Source organism: Bos grunniens, chromosome 22 (assembly GCF_055505025.1).
Source record: "Bos grunniens cultivar Pamir isolate PY7600 chromosome 22, Bosgru_T2T1.0, whole genome shotgun sequence".
NCBI lineage: Eukaryota > Metazoa > Chordata > Mammalia > Artiodactyla > Bovidae > Bos > Bos grunniens.
The window spans coordinates 51,062,912-51,079,819 of NC_141186.1; the positions used below are offsets into that span (position 1 = coordinate 51,062,912).

Genomic DNA, 16,908 nt, shown 5'->3' on the forward strand with positions numbered 1-16,908 from the left:
CCTTATTTCTGGATCTTGCCTGAGTCTCAGACCCTCCCAACCTTCACTGCCCACTCAGCACAGCCTTCCCAATTGGTTCATCTTGAAACTGAATCCCTCATCTACTCATTCAGGGCTTTGGGTGTGGTCACCTTTAAGCAGAGCCTGGCCTTGTTAGTCACTTTCTTGCCACAAACTTTCTTTCCTGCTGCCAATCAAAATGCTGAACCCAGGGTAGGAAATGGGGAAAGAACTATTGTCTTCCCTAGGGTCCAGGTGGCCTGTTTGTGTTTTTTTTTTTTTTTTTTGCCACGGGGCTTGCAGCATCTCACTTCCCCCTTCAGGGATGGAACTGAACCCGGGTCACAGCAGTGAAAGCACCAAATCCTAACTACTAGACCACAAGGGAATGCCCCTGAAGGCTTTTAACAGAAAGCCTAGCTGAATCGTAGCAAGACTGTGTTGTATGTTTTACTTGTTGTTTTGTTCAGAGTGCTTCTCACTTGTAGACATTATATGTAAACTGATTTATTTGTCTTATCTCCTCCACAAGAATGAATATTCTATGAGAGGAGAGACTTGTTCACTGCTGTATGCCCACGTTAAAAAAAATGTGCTCAGTTTGTATTTATTAAATTACCAAAATCATAGAGTTGAAGCCAGATTCTGTTTACAACACGGTGTCCTTCTGCCAAAACTGAAACCCGGTTTGGCCACTCATCAGTTATATAGCCTAGGGCAAGTATTTCAACCTTGCCACTCATTTCTCTTACCTGTAATATATAATTGTGATTTCTACCTTGAAGGGGAGTGGAATGAAGGAAGAACACAAGCATAAAGAGACCAGTGCCCTTACTTAGTAAATGCTAAATGTTAGTGGTTGTTATTACTGTTATTATTACGATTCTCCTTTGTTTACTCAACATTGCTAGGTGCTTTCCCCACCTGGATCAGAAACTTGATTGTTATTGGAGACTATGCCATTAGACAAGGGTACCATTCATTCAGCACAATTTTATACATACGGACTCTTTCTGGAACCCCAAACATTACAAGCAAGAGCAGCTTGTGTGTGTGTATGTATGTGTGTGTGTGACTGGGCAAGGTATTCCCTGGCAGTTCAGTGGTTGGAATTCTTGGCTTTTACTGCTGAGGACACAGGTTCGATCCCTGGTCAGGGAACTAAGATTATACAATCTGCCAAGGCTGACCAAAAAAAAAAAAAAGAAGAAGAAAAGAATGATAATAAGGATTTGGCAGAGGGCTGGGTTGTAGGATACTCTTTCAGACAGTAATTTCCAGAGTTCAGGAGTAGACCAGGCAAAAGGGAGCCTGGCATAGTCTCCTTGTTTTTGATTATTGATAGAATTCTTAATATGATAGTTACTTTGGTAATACTAAGAGATAAGGTATGAGAAAGATTTTTGGAAAATTGAGGGTCCAAAACACAGGTAAGGAATAACGTTCCAGAGCCCACCTCCACCTTATATCCCCTCCACCAGCCTTGAGTCCAGGAGCCTGATTCTCATGGGTGCATTACCCATCATTCCCCACCAGATGGCGGTGTTGTCCCTATTATGTCCGAGGGTTGCCAGCAAGGCGCTATGTTCATAGCCCGGACCCGATTTCCATCGGTGTGTTACCCCCATTCCCCACCAGATGGTGCTGTTGTCCCTATTATGTCAGAGGGTTGCCAGTCAGGTCCGTCTAGTCAGAGCTACGGTTTTTCCAGTAGTCATGTATGAATGTGAGAGTTGGACTATAAAGAAAGCTGAGCGCCGAAAAATTGATGCTTTTGAACTGTGGTGTTGGAGAAGACTCTTGAGAGTCCCTTGGACACCAAGGAGATCCAACCAGTCCATCCTAAAGGAGATCAGTCCTGAATATTCATTGAAAGAACTGATGCTGAAGCTGAAACTCCAATACTTTGGCCACCTGATACGAAGAACTGACTCTTTGGAAAAGTCCCTGATGCTGGGAAAGATCGAAGGCAGGAGGAGAAGGGGACGACAAAGGATGAGATAGTTGGATGGCATCACTGACTTGATGGACATGAATTTAAGCAAGCTCCAGGAGTTGGTGATGGACAGAGAAACCTGGCGTGCTGCAGTCTATGGGGTCGTAAAGAGTCGGACACAACTGACTGACTGAACTGAACTGCCAGCCTCGGAGATGTGTTCGCAGAAAGCTGGGACGTGATTTTCATGAGTGCATTGCCCCTCACTCTCATCCAGATGGTGGTGGTGTCCTTATTATGTCAGAGGGTTGCCAGCCAGGAGATGTTTTCTCAGATTCCTGGGACCTGTTCTAGGGAAGGGTGCCAACTGCAGGCCATTCCAATCTATCTCTTGCACGTTCATTTATAAAATATTAAAAATACTTTTTTTTTAATGTTATAACATAACCACTGAGAATTTTAAAATTACATATGGGGCTCACATTTGTGGCTTGCATTTTATTTCTGTTCAACAGTGCAGTTCCAAAGGGTGGTCAGACATATAAATGAACATGTAATATGATGTTAGGTAAGGAGATATGGTGACTGCAGCCATGAAATTAAAACACGCTTACTCCTTGGAAGAAAAGTTATAACCAACCTAGATAGCATATTGAAAAGCAGAGACATTACTTTGCCAACAAAGGTCCGTCTAGTCAAGGCTATGGTTTTTCCTGTGGTCATGTATGGATTTGAGAGTTGGACTGTGAAGAAGGCTGAGCACCGAAGAATTGATGCTTTTGAACTGTGGTATTGGAGAAGACTCTTGAGAGTCCCTTGGACTGCAAGGAGATCCAACCAGTCCATTCTGAAGGAGATCAGCCCTGGGATTTCTTTGGAAGGAATGATGCTGAAGCTGAAACTCCAGTACTTTGGCCACCTCATGCGAAGAGTTGACTCATTGGAAAAGACTCTGATGCTGGGAGGGATTGGGGGCAGGAGGAGAAGGGGACGACAGAGGATGAGATGGCTGGATGGCATCACTGACTCGATGGATGTGAGTCTGAGCAAACTCTGGGAGTTGGTGATGGACAGGGAGGCCGGGCATGCTGCGATTCATGGGGTCACAAAGAGTTGGACATGACTGAGAGACTGAACTGAAATGAACTGAAGGAGGTATCAGGGCTGAGAAGGAGAAAGGAGAGAGAGTGAGCAAACAGGTGGAAGTAAACCCGTAAGCCTGGGACAATGTGGAGGATAACGTGGCCAGAGCAGGGAATAGAATAGTGTAAGAGATAGATGAGGAAGAGAGGGCCAGAGATGCAGTTTAAAAAGATTATTGCTTATTGTTATTTTGGGAAGCAAAGGACCATTTGGGGAAGAAGTTTGATGTTATTGATTAAATGTAAGAATATTCATTCTCTCACAGCCATGATCTAACACTTTATAAACCCTAGAACAGCGGATCTCAAAGTTTTTTATTTTGAGAACACATACACTCTTTTTATTTTTTGCCTTTCATATTTTTTTGTATTCTTTCTCAAAAGTTGCTTAATCTCCCCCCCAAAAAGTTGCTTGACCTAACATCTTTCTGTCTGCACTATACAATGAAAATACAAACTAAATGAAAACCAAAAAACAAATACAGTGTAAAATTTTACAAATAACAAATCTGTCCCAAAATATACTTAAATAAAATATGCATTTCATTAAGGGATCTACTGTGCATTCTGGGAAGCTTCATAACATCTAGGCAGGACCAACATTCGTGGAAGGAGCGAAAAGAATTTGCGTGCAATCACAGTTTGGAGCGTGTTTCTGATTGCCAAGTTTGAAGGCAAACTTCTTTTTTTTTTTAATATATGATTTTTTTTATTTTTGGCTGTGCTGGGTCTTCACTGTTTGCATGGGCTTTTCCCTAGTTGCAGTGCACAGGCTTCTCATCGCAGTGGCTTCTCGTGTTGCGGAGCGCGGGTTCTAGGGCGAGCGGGCTTCAGTAGCTGCGGTGTGTGGGCTCAGGTGTTGTGGCTCCTGGGCTCTAGAGCATAGGCTCAGTAGTTTTGGAGCACAGGCTTAGTTACTTCTTGGTATGTGGGATCTTCCCAGACCAGGGATTGGAAACCGTGTCTTCTGCATTGGCAGGTGGATTCTTTACCAGTGAGCCACTGCGGAAGCCTGGAGATAAACTTCTTAATGCGCGATCCATGGCCTTGCAGTCTGCTACTCCTGTCATCTGGCCTAACGCTTAATGTAGTCTTCAACTTTGTTCCGGAAGTCTTCCTTGTCCCACAAATGATGTTCTGCAGCTCCAATATTTAGTGGATCATCGAAACTCAAAATATTAGTAAACAGTTTAATCCCCAAACAACATCCTTCCGTGTCCTCGTGGGAGTCCAGCCAGTGCCCCAAAAATGTTGAGAACATTGAGTTTTCTCTCAGTAAACTTAGGGGTATTTCACCTGTCTCTGTGATGTTGGGGGTGCCAAATCCTGGACAAGCATTTCACTTTGGGAGGCAGCATGTTGTATGCATCAGAAACTTCAGTTTCAAACTGAAATTTGCCACCCTGGTAGTAACCCTTATCCGGAGTGACAGCTGAAAGCGATGGAACTTGTTCAGATTAGGAAAACGCACTTTGCACGTACAAGGTAAATTAGCTTCAGCTTCTGCCGCCTCTTTAACAAGCAGCCTGTCTCACGGACACCCACCGAGTGGAGTCAGAGGCTGTAAGTGGCACCCAGGACTCTTTGAGCCCACCACCCTGCTTCAATTTGCTTGGTAGTGAAACATCGTTGTTGGTTTTTCAAAGCTGAGCCCAGCTCTTTGTGACCCTGTGGACTGTAGCATGACAGGCTCCTCTGTCCTACACTCTTAAAATAACTGAGGACAACTCAAGAGAGATTTTATATGAGTTATATCTCTCTCGCGTAGATGTTTATGTGTTCGAAAATAAAACAGGAAACTTTAAACTTTTTTTTAAGCTACACTGCCAGGCACATGGGAATCTTAGCTCCCTGTGCTCTTCAGGTCGTTCAGTTGTGTCCAGCTCTTTGTGACCCCATGGACTGTAGCCCCCCAGGCTCCTCTGTCCACGGACTTTTCCAGGCACAAATACTAGAGTGGGTTGCCATTTCCTCTTCCATGGGCTCTTCCTGACCCAGGGATCAAACCTGTGTATCCTGCGTTGGAAGGCAGATTCTTCACCACTAGCGCCACCTAAGCTCCCTGAGAAGGGATCCAGCTTGTGCCCCCTGCTGGGGAAGGGTGGAATCTTAACCACAAGACAGGAAAGTCCCTATTTACTTATTTAAAATAAGCAACAATATAGCAGTAGACCTGCCCTACAAGAAATGCTAAAGGGAGTCTTTCAGGTTTAATGGAAAGGACACAATGTAACTTGAAACCATCATTGAAAATAAAGTGAAGTGGGTCCCACTCTTTGCAACCTCATGGACTGTAGCCTACCACTCTCCTCCTTTCATGGGATTCTCCAGGCAAGAGTACTGCAGTGGGTTGCCATTTCCTTCTCCAGGGGCATGTTCCCAACCCAGGGATTGAACCCGGGTCTCTCGCATTGTAGGCAGACGCTTTACCGTCTGAGCCACCAAAACCTCACTGCTGCTGCTTCTGCTGCTGCTGCTGCTAAGTCGCTTCAGTCGTGTCCGACTCTGTGCGACCCCAGAGACGGCAGCCCACCAGGCTTCCCCATCCCTGGGATTCTCCAGGCAAGAACACTGGAGTGGGTTGCCATTTCCTTCTCCAGTGCATGAAAGTGAAAAGTGAAAGTGAAGTCGCTCAGTCGTTCCGGACTCTTAGTGACCCCATGGAGTGCAGCCCACCAGGCTCCTCTGTCCATGGATTTTCCAGCAAGGGTACTGGAGTCGGTGCCACTGCCTTCTCCGTTCCTTCTCCTAGTTACCATTAAAAAGTATGACTCTCCTTGAATGGAATGATCAACAGTTAAATCACTGTGCTAAATGGTAAAGGTGAACACTCCTCTCTGAAATGAAAATCTTTTACAAAGCAATACCAAAAGCATAAGACAACTTCCAGTTACTACCAAAGACTGAAAGAATAATTCACCACCTGATTAATATACACGCTGAAGACACAAACACTATCAGCTGAAGTATAGTCTTAAATATGCATGCAAAAACCTAACTAATTTGCATACAGTGTTGAAAAAGGGCTTTCTACATTCAGTTATGTCTGGTAAATAAGCCTTGTTTTAAGACATGGATTTTGTAAATATGGTTATTATTGAGGTCTCCATCTCTTTGGGAATTAAAGGATCAACGTATTTTTTAGAAAGAATATGTAAATCACAATAATAAAACTATAATAGTATTCAGTTATAACTATGGCTTCCTTGAACCTTTAAAACAATTTTTCCTTAAAAAATTAATCTGAAACAAACTGAACTACATGTTTTCAACATATACTGATCTTTATCATGAATTAAATACTTCCATTGTAACTGTACTTCTAAGACAGACATTTCAGGAATGGTATGCAACAAATCCTATTAGAAATAAAGACGATATTCAATGAATAATAAGCCATTATCACTAAGATCTGATTAATTTTTAGTGCCTTTTTTATCCTGACACTTTTCACTGGGAGTTCAGTAGTCAATTCTAGAGACGGATGGTCATAAAGACTGAACTTGTTTGTTGATCTTGGTTAGCTATTCCATAAACTCCTACAGACTTTAAACATCATCAAATATCTATCTGGAGACAGAATCAAATTCCATGGGTCAAGGGCTCAGTCCCACAAGACTGCGCTCCACTGCAGATAGAGGTCACAAGGCCAGGTTGTTACCTGTGCTTCTGATTAACTGGCTACATATTGAGTTTACAATAACCCTCTCCAACTTATGCTGCCAATCTCAAATTTTGTCACCTGTACTTCTGACCCGCTGGCTGTACATCTGAACTTCCAAAGCCTGCTTCTCAATTTCCATTAATTTGCTAGAACAATTCACAGAACTCAGTGAAACATCTTAGTTACTAGATTACTGGTTTGTCCTAAGAGGATTATTAAAGGATAGCCATCAATAGCCAGAAGAAGAGATACAAAGAGCCAGGCATGGGAAGGGGTGTGGAGCTTCCATTCCCTCTCCAGGCACCACTCTCTGCCCATCTCCACATAGTCACCAACCCGGAAGGTCTCTGAACCCTGTCGTTCTGGGGTCTTTATGGGAGCTTCCCATTACATGATTGATTAAATCATTGGCCACTGGTGACTGACTTAACCTCCAGCCATTCTCCCCTCCCTTGGGGTCTGGGAGTGGGACTAAAATTTCTCCTGCAATCAGCCCCCACCCTTGGGTGGGACCCAAAAATCACTTTCCCTAAAGGGTTTTCAGGATTTGAGGACAAGAAGCCAAGTATTATCCCATTGCTCTTATCTCTCAGGAAATTCCAAGAGTTTTGAAAGGTTGTGAACCAGAAACTGTGGGTAAAGATCAAATATATATGAGAAATATGTATTTCGGTCATTCAGATGACATATATAGTATTTTTATTATGTATGTATTGGCCATGCTGCACAGTTTGTGGGATCTTAGTTCCCTGACCAGGGATTGAACCCAAGCCCTTGGCAGTGAAAACAGTTGCATGCTCAGCTGCTTTGTTGTGTCTGACTCTTTGTGACCCCGTGGACTGTAGCCCACCAAGCTCCTCTGTCCATGGGATTCTCCAGGCAAGAATACTGAAGTGGATTGCCATTTCCTTCTCCGGGCGATCTTCCCAACCCAGGGATCAAACCCACATCTCCTGCATCTCCTGCATTGGCAGGCGGATTCTTTACCACTGAGCCACCTGGGAAGCCCAGAGCTGTGAGTCCAGTTTTGACCACTGGACCGCCAGGGAATTCCCCAGATTGGACTTTTTCCCAGATTGGACTTTTTTTTTGTATCTATGTATACATATAGATACATACTATCTATATGTATCTATAAGAGACTCACTTTAGGTATAAGGGCACAAAGAAGTTGAAACTAAGGGGTGGAAAAATATATTCCATTTGAATAGTAACCAAAAGAGGGCTGGGTGGCTCTTTGATTGTAAGGCAAATTAGACCTAAGTCAAAACAGATTACAAGAGACAAAGAAGAAAAAAATTAATAAAAGGTACAAGAAGATATAACAGTTATGAATGTACATACATCTTACAACAGAGCCCCAAAATATTAATATATGAAGCAAAAATCGACAGAATTGAAAGGAGAAATACACGGTGCTCCAATAATAGTTCAGTATTCCACTATCAATGATGGATAGAACCAGACATAATCAATAAGGAAATGGAGGACTTGAGCAATACTATAAACCAACGAGACCTAACAGAGACGTACAAAACATTTTATCCAGCAATACCAGAATACACATTCTTCTCAAGTGGTCGTGGAACATTCTCCAGAGTAAGTCATGTGTTAGCCCACAAACAAGTCTGCTGCTGCTGCTGCTGAGTTGCTTCAGTCGGGTCTGACTCTGTGCGACCCCATAGACGGCAGCCCACCAGGCTCCCCCATCCCTGGGATTCTCCAGGCAAGAACACTGGAGTGGGTTGCCATTTCCTTCTCCAATGCATGAAAGTGAAAAGTGAAAGTGAAGTCTCGCTCAGTCGTGTCCGACTCCTATCGACCCCATGGACTGCAGCCTACCAGGCTCCTCCGCCCACGGGATTTTCCAGGCAGGAGTACTGGGGTGGGTTGCCATTGCCTTCTCCACAAACAAGTCTAGATAAATTTAAAAAGATTGAAATCACACAGAGTATTTTTTCCTTTTTAGTCATAATGGAATGAAACTAGATATCAATAAGATAAGGAAAACTGAAAAAAAAATCTTATATATGTGGAAATTTAAAAACATACTGGAAAAAAAAACCATACTGTGTGCTGATTAATTTTATACATCAATTTGAAATGACCAGGGAGTATCTAGATATTTAGCCAAGCTTTATTAGGTGTGTGGGTGTGTGTCTGAGGGTGTTTCTGTGTCAGATTAACATTGGTTTATTTCTTTTCTCTCCTTTTTTTTTTTTTTAGTTTTTGAGATTAATATTTGAATAGATTGAGTAAAGCAGATTACCCTCCCTAATATGGGCAGGCCTCATCCAATGAATTGAATTTCTGAATAGAACAAAAAGGTTGAGTATAAAAGGAAACCCTCACATCTGATTGCTTGAATGTGAACATTTTTTTTTCCAGCCTTTGGGCTATGACCAAAACATCAGCTCTTTTAGGGTCTCCAAGCCTGTCAGCTATTGGACTGGAATTTATACCATCAGCTCTCCTGGTTCTTACGCCTTCAGACTTGAACTAGAACTACTCATTGGTGGGACTTCCCTGGTGGTCCAGTGACTAAGAGTCAGTGGCGCTCCCAAAGCCTGGGATTCGAGCCCTAGTCAGAGAACTAGATCCCACATGCTGTGTGAACTAAAAAATAAAATAAAATGAAGACTCCACACACCACAAGAAGATCAAAGGCCCTGCCTGCCACAACTGAGACCTGGCAGAAGCAAATAAATAACAATAAATTATTTTTAAAAGAAGGACTATACACTGGCTCTCCTGGGTTTCAGATCTGCCAGCTGCAGATCGTGGGAGCTCTCAGCCTCTGTACTCATGGGAACCAACAGTCTGTAAGTTCATAAACTTAATCTTTCAGTTGAGCTCTCTCTCCATACATATATGGTGCAGAGGCAGCTGTCTACTGGAGAGATATGACGTGAGACTCATCTGTGATGAGGGTCCTCATGGGTCTGCTGTCAGAGCTGAGTCCTGAAGACCACAACCTGCCTGTGTCCTCTTGATTCTCAGGAGGCCTATAGTCCTCTGGAATGTAGGGAAGCCACTGCTCCAGTATGGGGCAGGGAGTGCTGCTCCCTAAAGGGGAAACCCTCAGGAACCTGGAAGGACCCAGGCGAGGAGTCTTTAGTCTGAGTCAAAACGGAGATAGCAGGGAGCAGTCTGGAAAGCCCAAGGTTCCAAATTACAATGAAGGAGGGAGGGTTTTCTGTCACTGGAGGCCTCTAGGTCTGGGCTGGGAAGGCTCAGCTCCTCCAGACTGCTCCTTGGACTGGCCTGGAATTGTGGTTTGTGTCTGTTTGATGCCCCACTATAAGAATTCTATGGGCTACACTGGGCCTGTGTCTCTTGGAGACCTCACACAGATAAGGCCCGGGTCACCAAAGGTGGAGGGTTTGTCTGGAGGGTTCTGACTTATAAGGAAGGAATGCAAAAGAGGCTCTGGTTCCAGCTCTACTCCATACTGCTTTCTTGGCTTCAGAAATCATTGAACTGTGTCTGGCCTCAGCTTTGTTATGGCCTCCATAAAGCAGGCTTAACTGACAATTTCTGGGGCATTGTTTCACGGGTATCTGGAAGGATGGTGATGATGATAAATATGACGGTGAATTTTTTTATTGTTGAATTATGTTCCTTGAGGTATAACTTACTTTTGTTTGTTTTTAAATTTGTTTATTTTTAATTGAAGGATAATTGCTTTACAATCTTGTATTGGTTTCTGCCATACATCAACACGAGTCAGCCATAGGCATACATATGTACCCACCCTCTTGAACCTCCCTCCCACCCCTTTTTTCTTATTATTATCTTATTTTTTATTTCTTTAATGAGGCTTTTTTTTTTTTTTTAACAAATCAATATTTATTTATTGTGGCCCTGCTGTGTGGCCTGTGGGATCCTACTTTCCTGACAAGGGATTGAACTCAAGCCCTAAGCACTGGAAGCCAAGGAAGTCCCAAATGCAGTATAATTTATATATAATAAAATGCACATATATTGAGACTTCCCTGGCAGTCCAGTGGTTAAGGTTCCATGCTTCCAATGCAGGGGTGCCAGGTTTGATCCCTGGTCAGGGAACTAAGATTCCCACATGCCCTGTGGGGCAGACAAAAAATTAAAAAAAAAACAAACTTTTTTTAATGCACATATCTTAAGGATTATTTAATGAACTATGACAAAAGTCTAAAGAAATACAACTACAGCCAATCAAGTCATAGCCCTAGGGAAAACTGTTCTGATTTATATTATTCTACATTATTGTCACTTTTCTAGAATTTCACATAAGTGGGACCATACCATATGAACTCACTTGAGTCTGACTTCTTTTGCTGAATATAGTACATTTGAAATCTAGTCGTGGTGCTGTGTATAACAGTTGTTCATTTGTTTTTTATTGTGGTAAAACATACATGACATCAAATTTACCATTTATTCATTTAACTGTATACATACTTCATTGGCCTTATGTACATTCATAGTGCTGTGTACTTCTCACCACTATTTCCAGATTTTTTTTTTTTCATCCATCTTGAACTAAACCTCTGTACTTGTTAAGCAACAACTCTGTATTTCTCCCTCCCCAGCTCCTGCAACCTCTATTTAACTTTCTGTCTCTCTGAGTTTGCCTCTTCTAGGTACCTCACATCAGCGGAATTATACAATATTCGCTCTTCTATATCTGGCTTATTTACTTAGTGTAATATTTTCAATGTTTATCCATGTTGAAGCCTATGCCAGAACTTCATTTCAAGGCTGAATAATTCCATTTTGTGTAATTACACTATTTACCCATTCATCTGTTGATAGACAAGTGGATTTGTTCATTTCTTTTTATTGTTGAATAGTATTTCATTGTATGGCTATACCACAATTACCTAATCTGTTCATTTGCTCATCTGTTGGACATCTGGATTATTTCCAAACTTTGGCGATTATGAATAAAGCCCTTGAATGGACGCTTAACTCATTTCTCTTGGGTAAATACTTAAAGAATGCAATGGCTGAATCATATTTTAGGTATAAATTTAGTCCATAAAAAAATGGCCAAACTGCTTTCAAAGTGGCAGGAAATTATCAGTGGATAAGAGTTCCACATTCTCCTCAGTTTTTTTTGTTTTTGTTTTTTCTTAGTACTTTGGCCACCTCATGCAAATCTCCTCAGTTTTTAATTGTAGCCTGTCTAGTGGGTGCAGGATTGGAGAAGGAAATGGCAACCCAGTCCAGTATTCTTGCCTGGAGAACCCCAGGGACAGAGGAGCCTGGTGGGCTCCTGTCTATGGGGTCGCACAGAGTTGGACACGACTGAAGCGACTTAGCAGCAGCAGCAGCAGTGGGTACAGGGAAGTTCTAATTTGTATTTCTCTGATGAATACTCATGTTAGGCATCTTTTCATGGGCATATTGGCTATTTATCTTCTTTTGTGAATTATCTCTTCAAATCCTTTGCCCTTTAAAAAAAGGGGGGAAGGGCAGTAAGGGGAAGGGAAGTAATATCTACTTCTGCAATCAATATCATGCTTGTAACTTTACGCGCTAAATTAAGTCAGCCCCGCACAGAGGCAGAAACGGAGTAAGACTTCAGGCGCCTAGAGAGTTTAGCACAGATTCTATCCAGACGGCTAGGCCGTTCCTGGGCGTGGTCTGCGGCTGACCTCTACGGTTCGCTCGCTCAGTGATTGGCTGAAGGAGCACTTCCGCAAGCACTTCCGAATTCCGGCCCGCCCCGAGCATCGTTGACTGGCCGGGCTGGCCTAGCGCGAGTCCTCTCGGGAGTTGTAGTTCCTGAGGCCCTGCTGAGGACGCCGGGAAGAACCATTGGGCAGAGGCCAGGAGCGGCGGTTGTGAGTAGTCGCGACCGCTGCCACCATGTCCCGCGTGTCGGTCCCCTGCCATGTGAAAGGTACAGTGGCCCTGCAGGTGGGCGACGTGCGGACCTCCCAAGGCCGGCCTGGTGTTCTGGTCATCGATGTCACCTTCCCCAGCGTCGCGCCCTTCGAGGTGAGCAAGCCCTGTGGGCGCGACCGGGGCTCCTGGGCGGGGCTTATCTGGGAACTCGGGCGTGTCCCAGGCAATGAATCGTTTGCTGAAAGCCTCTGCGGTATCTCGCCCGTAATAGTCAGTTAACCATTTCTTTATTCCTTTTGTTAACACATATTAGAGTGCAGTTTCCTCTTCTGTTCACTTCAACATCTCTCCCCCATGTCCAGAACGGTGTTAACACGGAAGTGCCAGAATAGTAGGCTAGGTGCTCGAAATAACAGTTTTGAACCAAACAGAGGTGCGAGGTGATTTTGTCCCTGGCCACTGGCTAGGTATCATTTGACAATGAATTACCCCCATACCTGCTGCCTGCCCATTCCAACAGACCCTGCTGTTCAACTCAAACTTCATCAGGATCTTCCCAGTGGCTGCAGTTTCCAGACTCCAGTTACCATGAGTAACTGGACACCTCAGGCCCTCAACACAGGACAAAGTCCACTTTCTAATGGCCTGACGTTCAGAGCCACTTTGTGTCTTTGCCCTCCTTGCCTCTCGGCCCCACCCACTTTGTTCTGTAGTGTATGGTTCTTACTCAAGCTGTTCCTTTCTCTAGGCTGGGAGACTTCATTAAAGTGCCCAACCCTGGTAATCCTGATTCAGTAGTTCTGGGGTGGAGCCTGTACACCTATGCTTCAAAAAATTTTTCCTTCAGTATTTTTTTTTTTGGCTGCATCATGTGGCATGTGAAATCCAAGTTCCCTAACCAGGGATTGAATCCCAGCCCTGGCAGTGAAAGTGCCGAGTTCTAACCACTGGACCACCAGGGAATCCCCTCCTTGATTAATTCTGATGACTATGCAGTGATGAGAACTACTGTAACTAGGCTGAATCACTCTCTGGCACAGGCATGTGCCAGGTTCGCTTCTTGGTGCTCCTTTGTATGTGCTACTTTTACATTTTCTACCCTTTGACCGTCCACTTGAGGAACTCATCTGTACATTTTCTGACTCCTCTAGAGGTAGGTAGGGCTCTGACCTCTGGCAGCATCAAGGACATGCGGCGAGACCTGAGATCATGGTTTGTTAGCATGATGTGCTTATTTAGACTGTGAGTTCTTCTAGGAAAGCAAAGCACCTGTGGATTCTTATTGAAATTGTTAGATTGGTACAAGAGTCCATTCCTCAGTGGAGGAAGAGGTGGTGCTTTTGAAACCCCTCCAGCCCTGGACCCTGGTCTGATTTGTTTTGGTGGGTTGTGTGTGCCCTAGTTGCAGGAGATCATGTTTAAGAATTACTACACAGCCTTTTTGACCATCCGTGTTCGCCAGCACACCTCAACACACACTCCAGCCAAGTGGGTGACCTGCCTGCGGGACTACTGCCTGATGCCCGATCCGCACAGTGAGGAGGGAGCCCAGGAGTACGTATCGCTGTTCAAGCACCAGGTCAGCTGGGACTCAGCGTGGCCAGGGCAGCCCAAATGAGGGCTCCCAAGGGGCCTGGGGTCTGGGCCAGGATACATGCGCGAAGAGGGGTGGGCAAGGCTGGTCTGGGCTGTGGTTCTTTGGTGAGTGCCTTGGAGGAACTACTTTTTCTTCTCCAAGGCCTGGGGAGAAGGCCCCTTGGCTCATTGCTGGTTGGCTCCTGGGCAGTGAGCTGGGGCCTCTCTGGGTCCTTGTGTGTGTGTGTGTGTGTCTGTGTGTTTATGCGTCAGATGCTGTGTGACATGGCCCAAGTACTGGAACTGCGCCTGATTCTGCGACAGCCATCACCACTGTGGTTGTCTTTCACGGTGGAGGAGCTTCAGATCTTCCAGCAGGGACCAAAGGTGAGTGACCAGCTCAGAGCTGTTGGCTGGCCCTTTCTCCACGGGGCTCCTAGCTATGGCTGGAAGGCCTGGGGGTGTGGGTGGCAGTGGATGGGTAAGGATGGGGAGACTCACAGGGAAATTAGCCAGGTGGGAATTCTGGAAGCTCATGATGAGCGGTGAGGGCATGCCCTCATATTTCCTGACTTTGGGGGCTACTTGCCTCTTTCATATCTGGAACTTTCATGGACCAGAATCTGCTTCTGACCCTTGTCTTTATGGGGCTTCCTTCTGCAGCAGAATTTAGGCAGTTTATGTGCCCGTGGGTCCTGAAAAGGATTTTCTCAGTGTCTGGGGCTCAGTGGCCTTTCTTCTGTCGTCAGGACCTTGGGCTCTGGTTCCAGGGCTCTCCTACTGTGCCCTTCTCAGGGCAGTATCCTTTGCTTTGCAGAGCCCTTCCATGACCTTCCCCAAGTGGCTGTCCCATCCAGTGCCTTGTGAACAGCCCACTCCCCTTCTTGAGGTAAGCCCTCGCCCTGGGTGAGAACCATGTGTGAACAGCTTTGGTGTCCAGCACAAGCCCAAGGGGACACCTTTCTGCAAGAATCTGGGGCTGGACCCAGGGCCCTTGGTTCACCCTGTGGGACCTCCCTTCTGGGATCTGAGGCATCTCTGTGGGGCTGGGCCACCTACTGCACATCAGGCCCTATCGTCCTGTTTTACAAGTCATCTGGGAATGTCAGCTGGAGGGCCCCACAGCCCCGCTTGGCCTCTCTGGAGTTCTGAGGGCACTGCTGGGGAGAGACCCATGGCCACTGACCCCTCCTTCTGGAGCAGGGTCTCCCAGACCCCAGCAGGGTATCCTCCGAGGTCCAGCAGATGTGGGCGCTGACAGAGATGATCCGGGCCAGCCACACCTCCACAAGGATCGGCCGCTTTGACGTGAGTGATCGCTTCCCTGTGAGTGGCTCCCTTTGGCCTGAGTGGGTCAGGTCTGATGGTCTTTTGTGTTGCAGGTGGATGGCTGTTATGACCTGAACTTGCTGTCCTACACTTGAGCCGTGGCTCGTCAAGACATTGGCCGTCCGTGCCCACCTAGGCCCAGTTTGGACCCCCATCAGAGGCTGAAGTGCTGTCCCCATGCATTCCAAGTGTTGCCTGCATGCACCTTCTGTCAGGACCACTTTCACAGAGTCAAGATTCCTGGGGGCTCACTGTGTTGCTTTAGCATGAGCTCCTAGAGGGGATGCATTCTGTCCTCAGCTGACTGCAACCCGAAACTCCTCCTCCTCCCTAAAAACACTCCAGTTCTGTTACTAAGAATCCCTCTGTACCCTCTGTTTCTCTGCCAAGCTGCACATTCCTGTCTTCTGCCTGCTCTCTCACCCCAGAGTGCAGCGGGCTAGGGTCACCTCCCAGAACCTTGGAAGTTGGCTAAATTAATAGCTTGGAAGCTTGAGGGAGAAACAAGAACCCCATTTCTTCCTTCTGCACCTCCTAATGGTCTCTCTCCCTTTGTGTTATGCCCACAAAAAGAAAAAATTCCTGTCTAAACCCTTCTGCTGCTCACCTTGGGAGCCACACAGGGCTGGGAAGTGGGGCAGCCTGAGTCCCTTGGTCCCTGAGCTGGCTCCTGGATGTGTGTTCAAATGGGTCTGTCCACCTATTGGGTCTGGGCGGGTGCCTCCAGCAAGGCTGGGGCCTGAAAATGAGTCCTGGGACTTGGCTGCCATCTGACGGAGCCCAAAGCATATCCTTGCCCCTCCTCCATTCACCCCCTTCTACAAGCCATGCTCAGAGTGATGAGGGATCAACTTTGGTGGGGTGGTGGGTCTGGGTGAGGGTTCTCAATGGTGCTTTTTGAGAAGCTGAGGTTTCCTACAACCCCAGGCCAGCAGTTGAAAAAGACAGGCTGTTTTCTTATGAGAAAATCCTGCTTCTCTCTGGTTTTTCGTGGCTTTCTTCTGGCGGCTATTGGGAGGCAGTTCGGCAATGTGTGTTGGACCTGGCCAACTGGATGTCTGTGTGGTTCAACAGCTTTCTGGGGGAAGGTCAGCCACCTTTTGTGGTCACCTTCTGCTCTCCACCATCAGAGTTCTTGCAAGTGGAATCTGCCTGCAGGGTCATTGACTTAGCCCCATTCAGCTTTTGCTAAGAGGGTAACGATCGCAGTCTTGTGCTCAAGGAGTAGCAGCCCTCAGTGTATATGGGTGGGAGCGGGGAGGTCCCTGGGATGGCAGACCTCCTGCACAGCTGTGTCCCCAGCACAGGGCCTAGTGTGCAGCAAGATCAATAAATACCTGTGGAATGCATCCCTGTGCTGGCTATCTATGTTCGCCCAGGGAGAGAGCAGGAGACCCTCCCAGGAGGCCAGGTTACAGTGGTATTCCACC

At 45.8% G+C, this 16,908-nt stretch overlaps 1 protein-coding gene and 1 pseudogene across 4 annotated transcripts; one reads left to right on the forward strand and one right to left on the reverse strand.

Annotated features, from left to right (window-relative positions):
• Window positions 1-4,144: 4,144 nt before the first annotated feature.
• On the reverse strand, window positions 4,145-12,460 carry LOC147348508 (NEDD8-conjugating enzyme UBE2F pseudogene; annotated as a pseudogene).
• Window positions 12,461-12,550: 90 nt separating this feature from the next.
• Window positions 12,551-16,827, forward strand: NICN1 (nicolin 1, tubulin polyglutamylase complex subunit). Of its 4 annotated transcripts, none has more exons than XR_015151689.1 (6): window positions 12,551-12,727; window positions 13,977-14,153; window positions 14,423-14,536; window positions 14,967-15,038; window positions 15,242-15,457; window positions 15,532-16,827. XR_015151689.1 is itself a non-coding variant. In XM_086368096.1 (6 exons), exons 1-6 carry the CDS (start codon window positions 12,596-12,598, stop codon window positions 15,571-15,573), a joined length of 642 nt encoding a protein of 213 aa, XP_086224222.1. In that variant the 5' UTR covers window positions 12,551-12,595; the 3' UTR covers window positions 15,574-16,827. The 4 variants fall into 4 exon arrangements, 2 of the variants coding, with proteins under 2 accessions (XP_086224222.1, XP_086224223.1); XR_015151690.1 differs by having other exon boundaries at window positions 14,037-14,153; XM_086368096.1 differs by having other exon boundaries at window positions 15,353-15,457.
• Window positions 16,828-16,908: the final 81 nt, after the last annotated feature.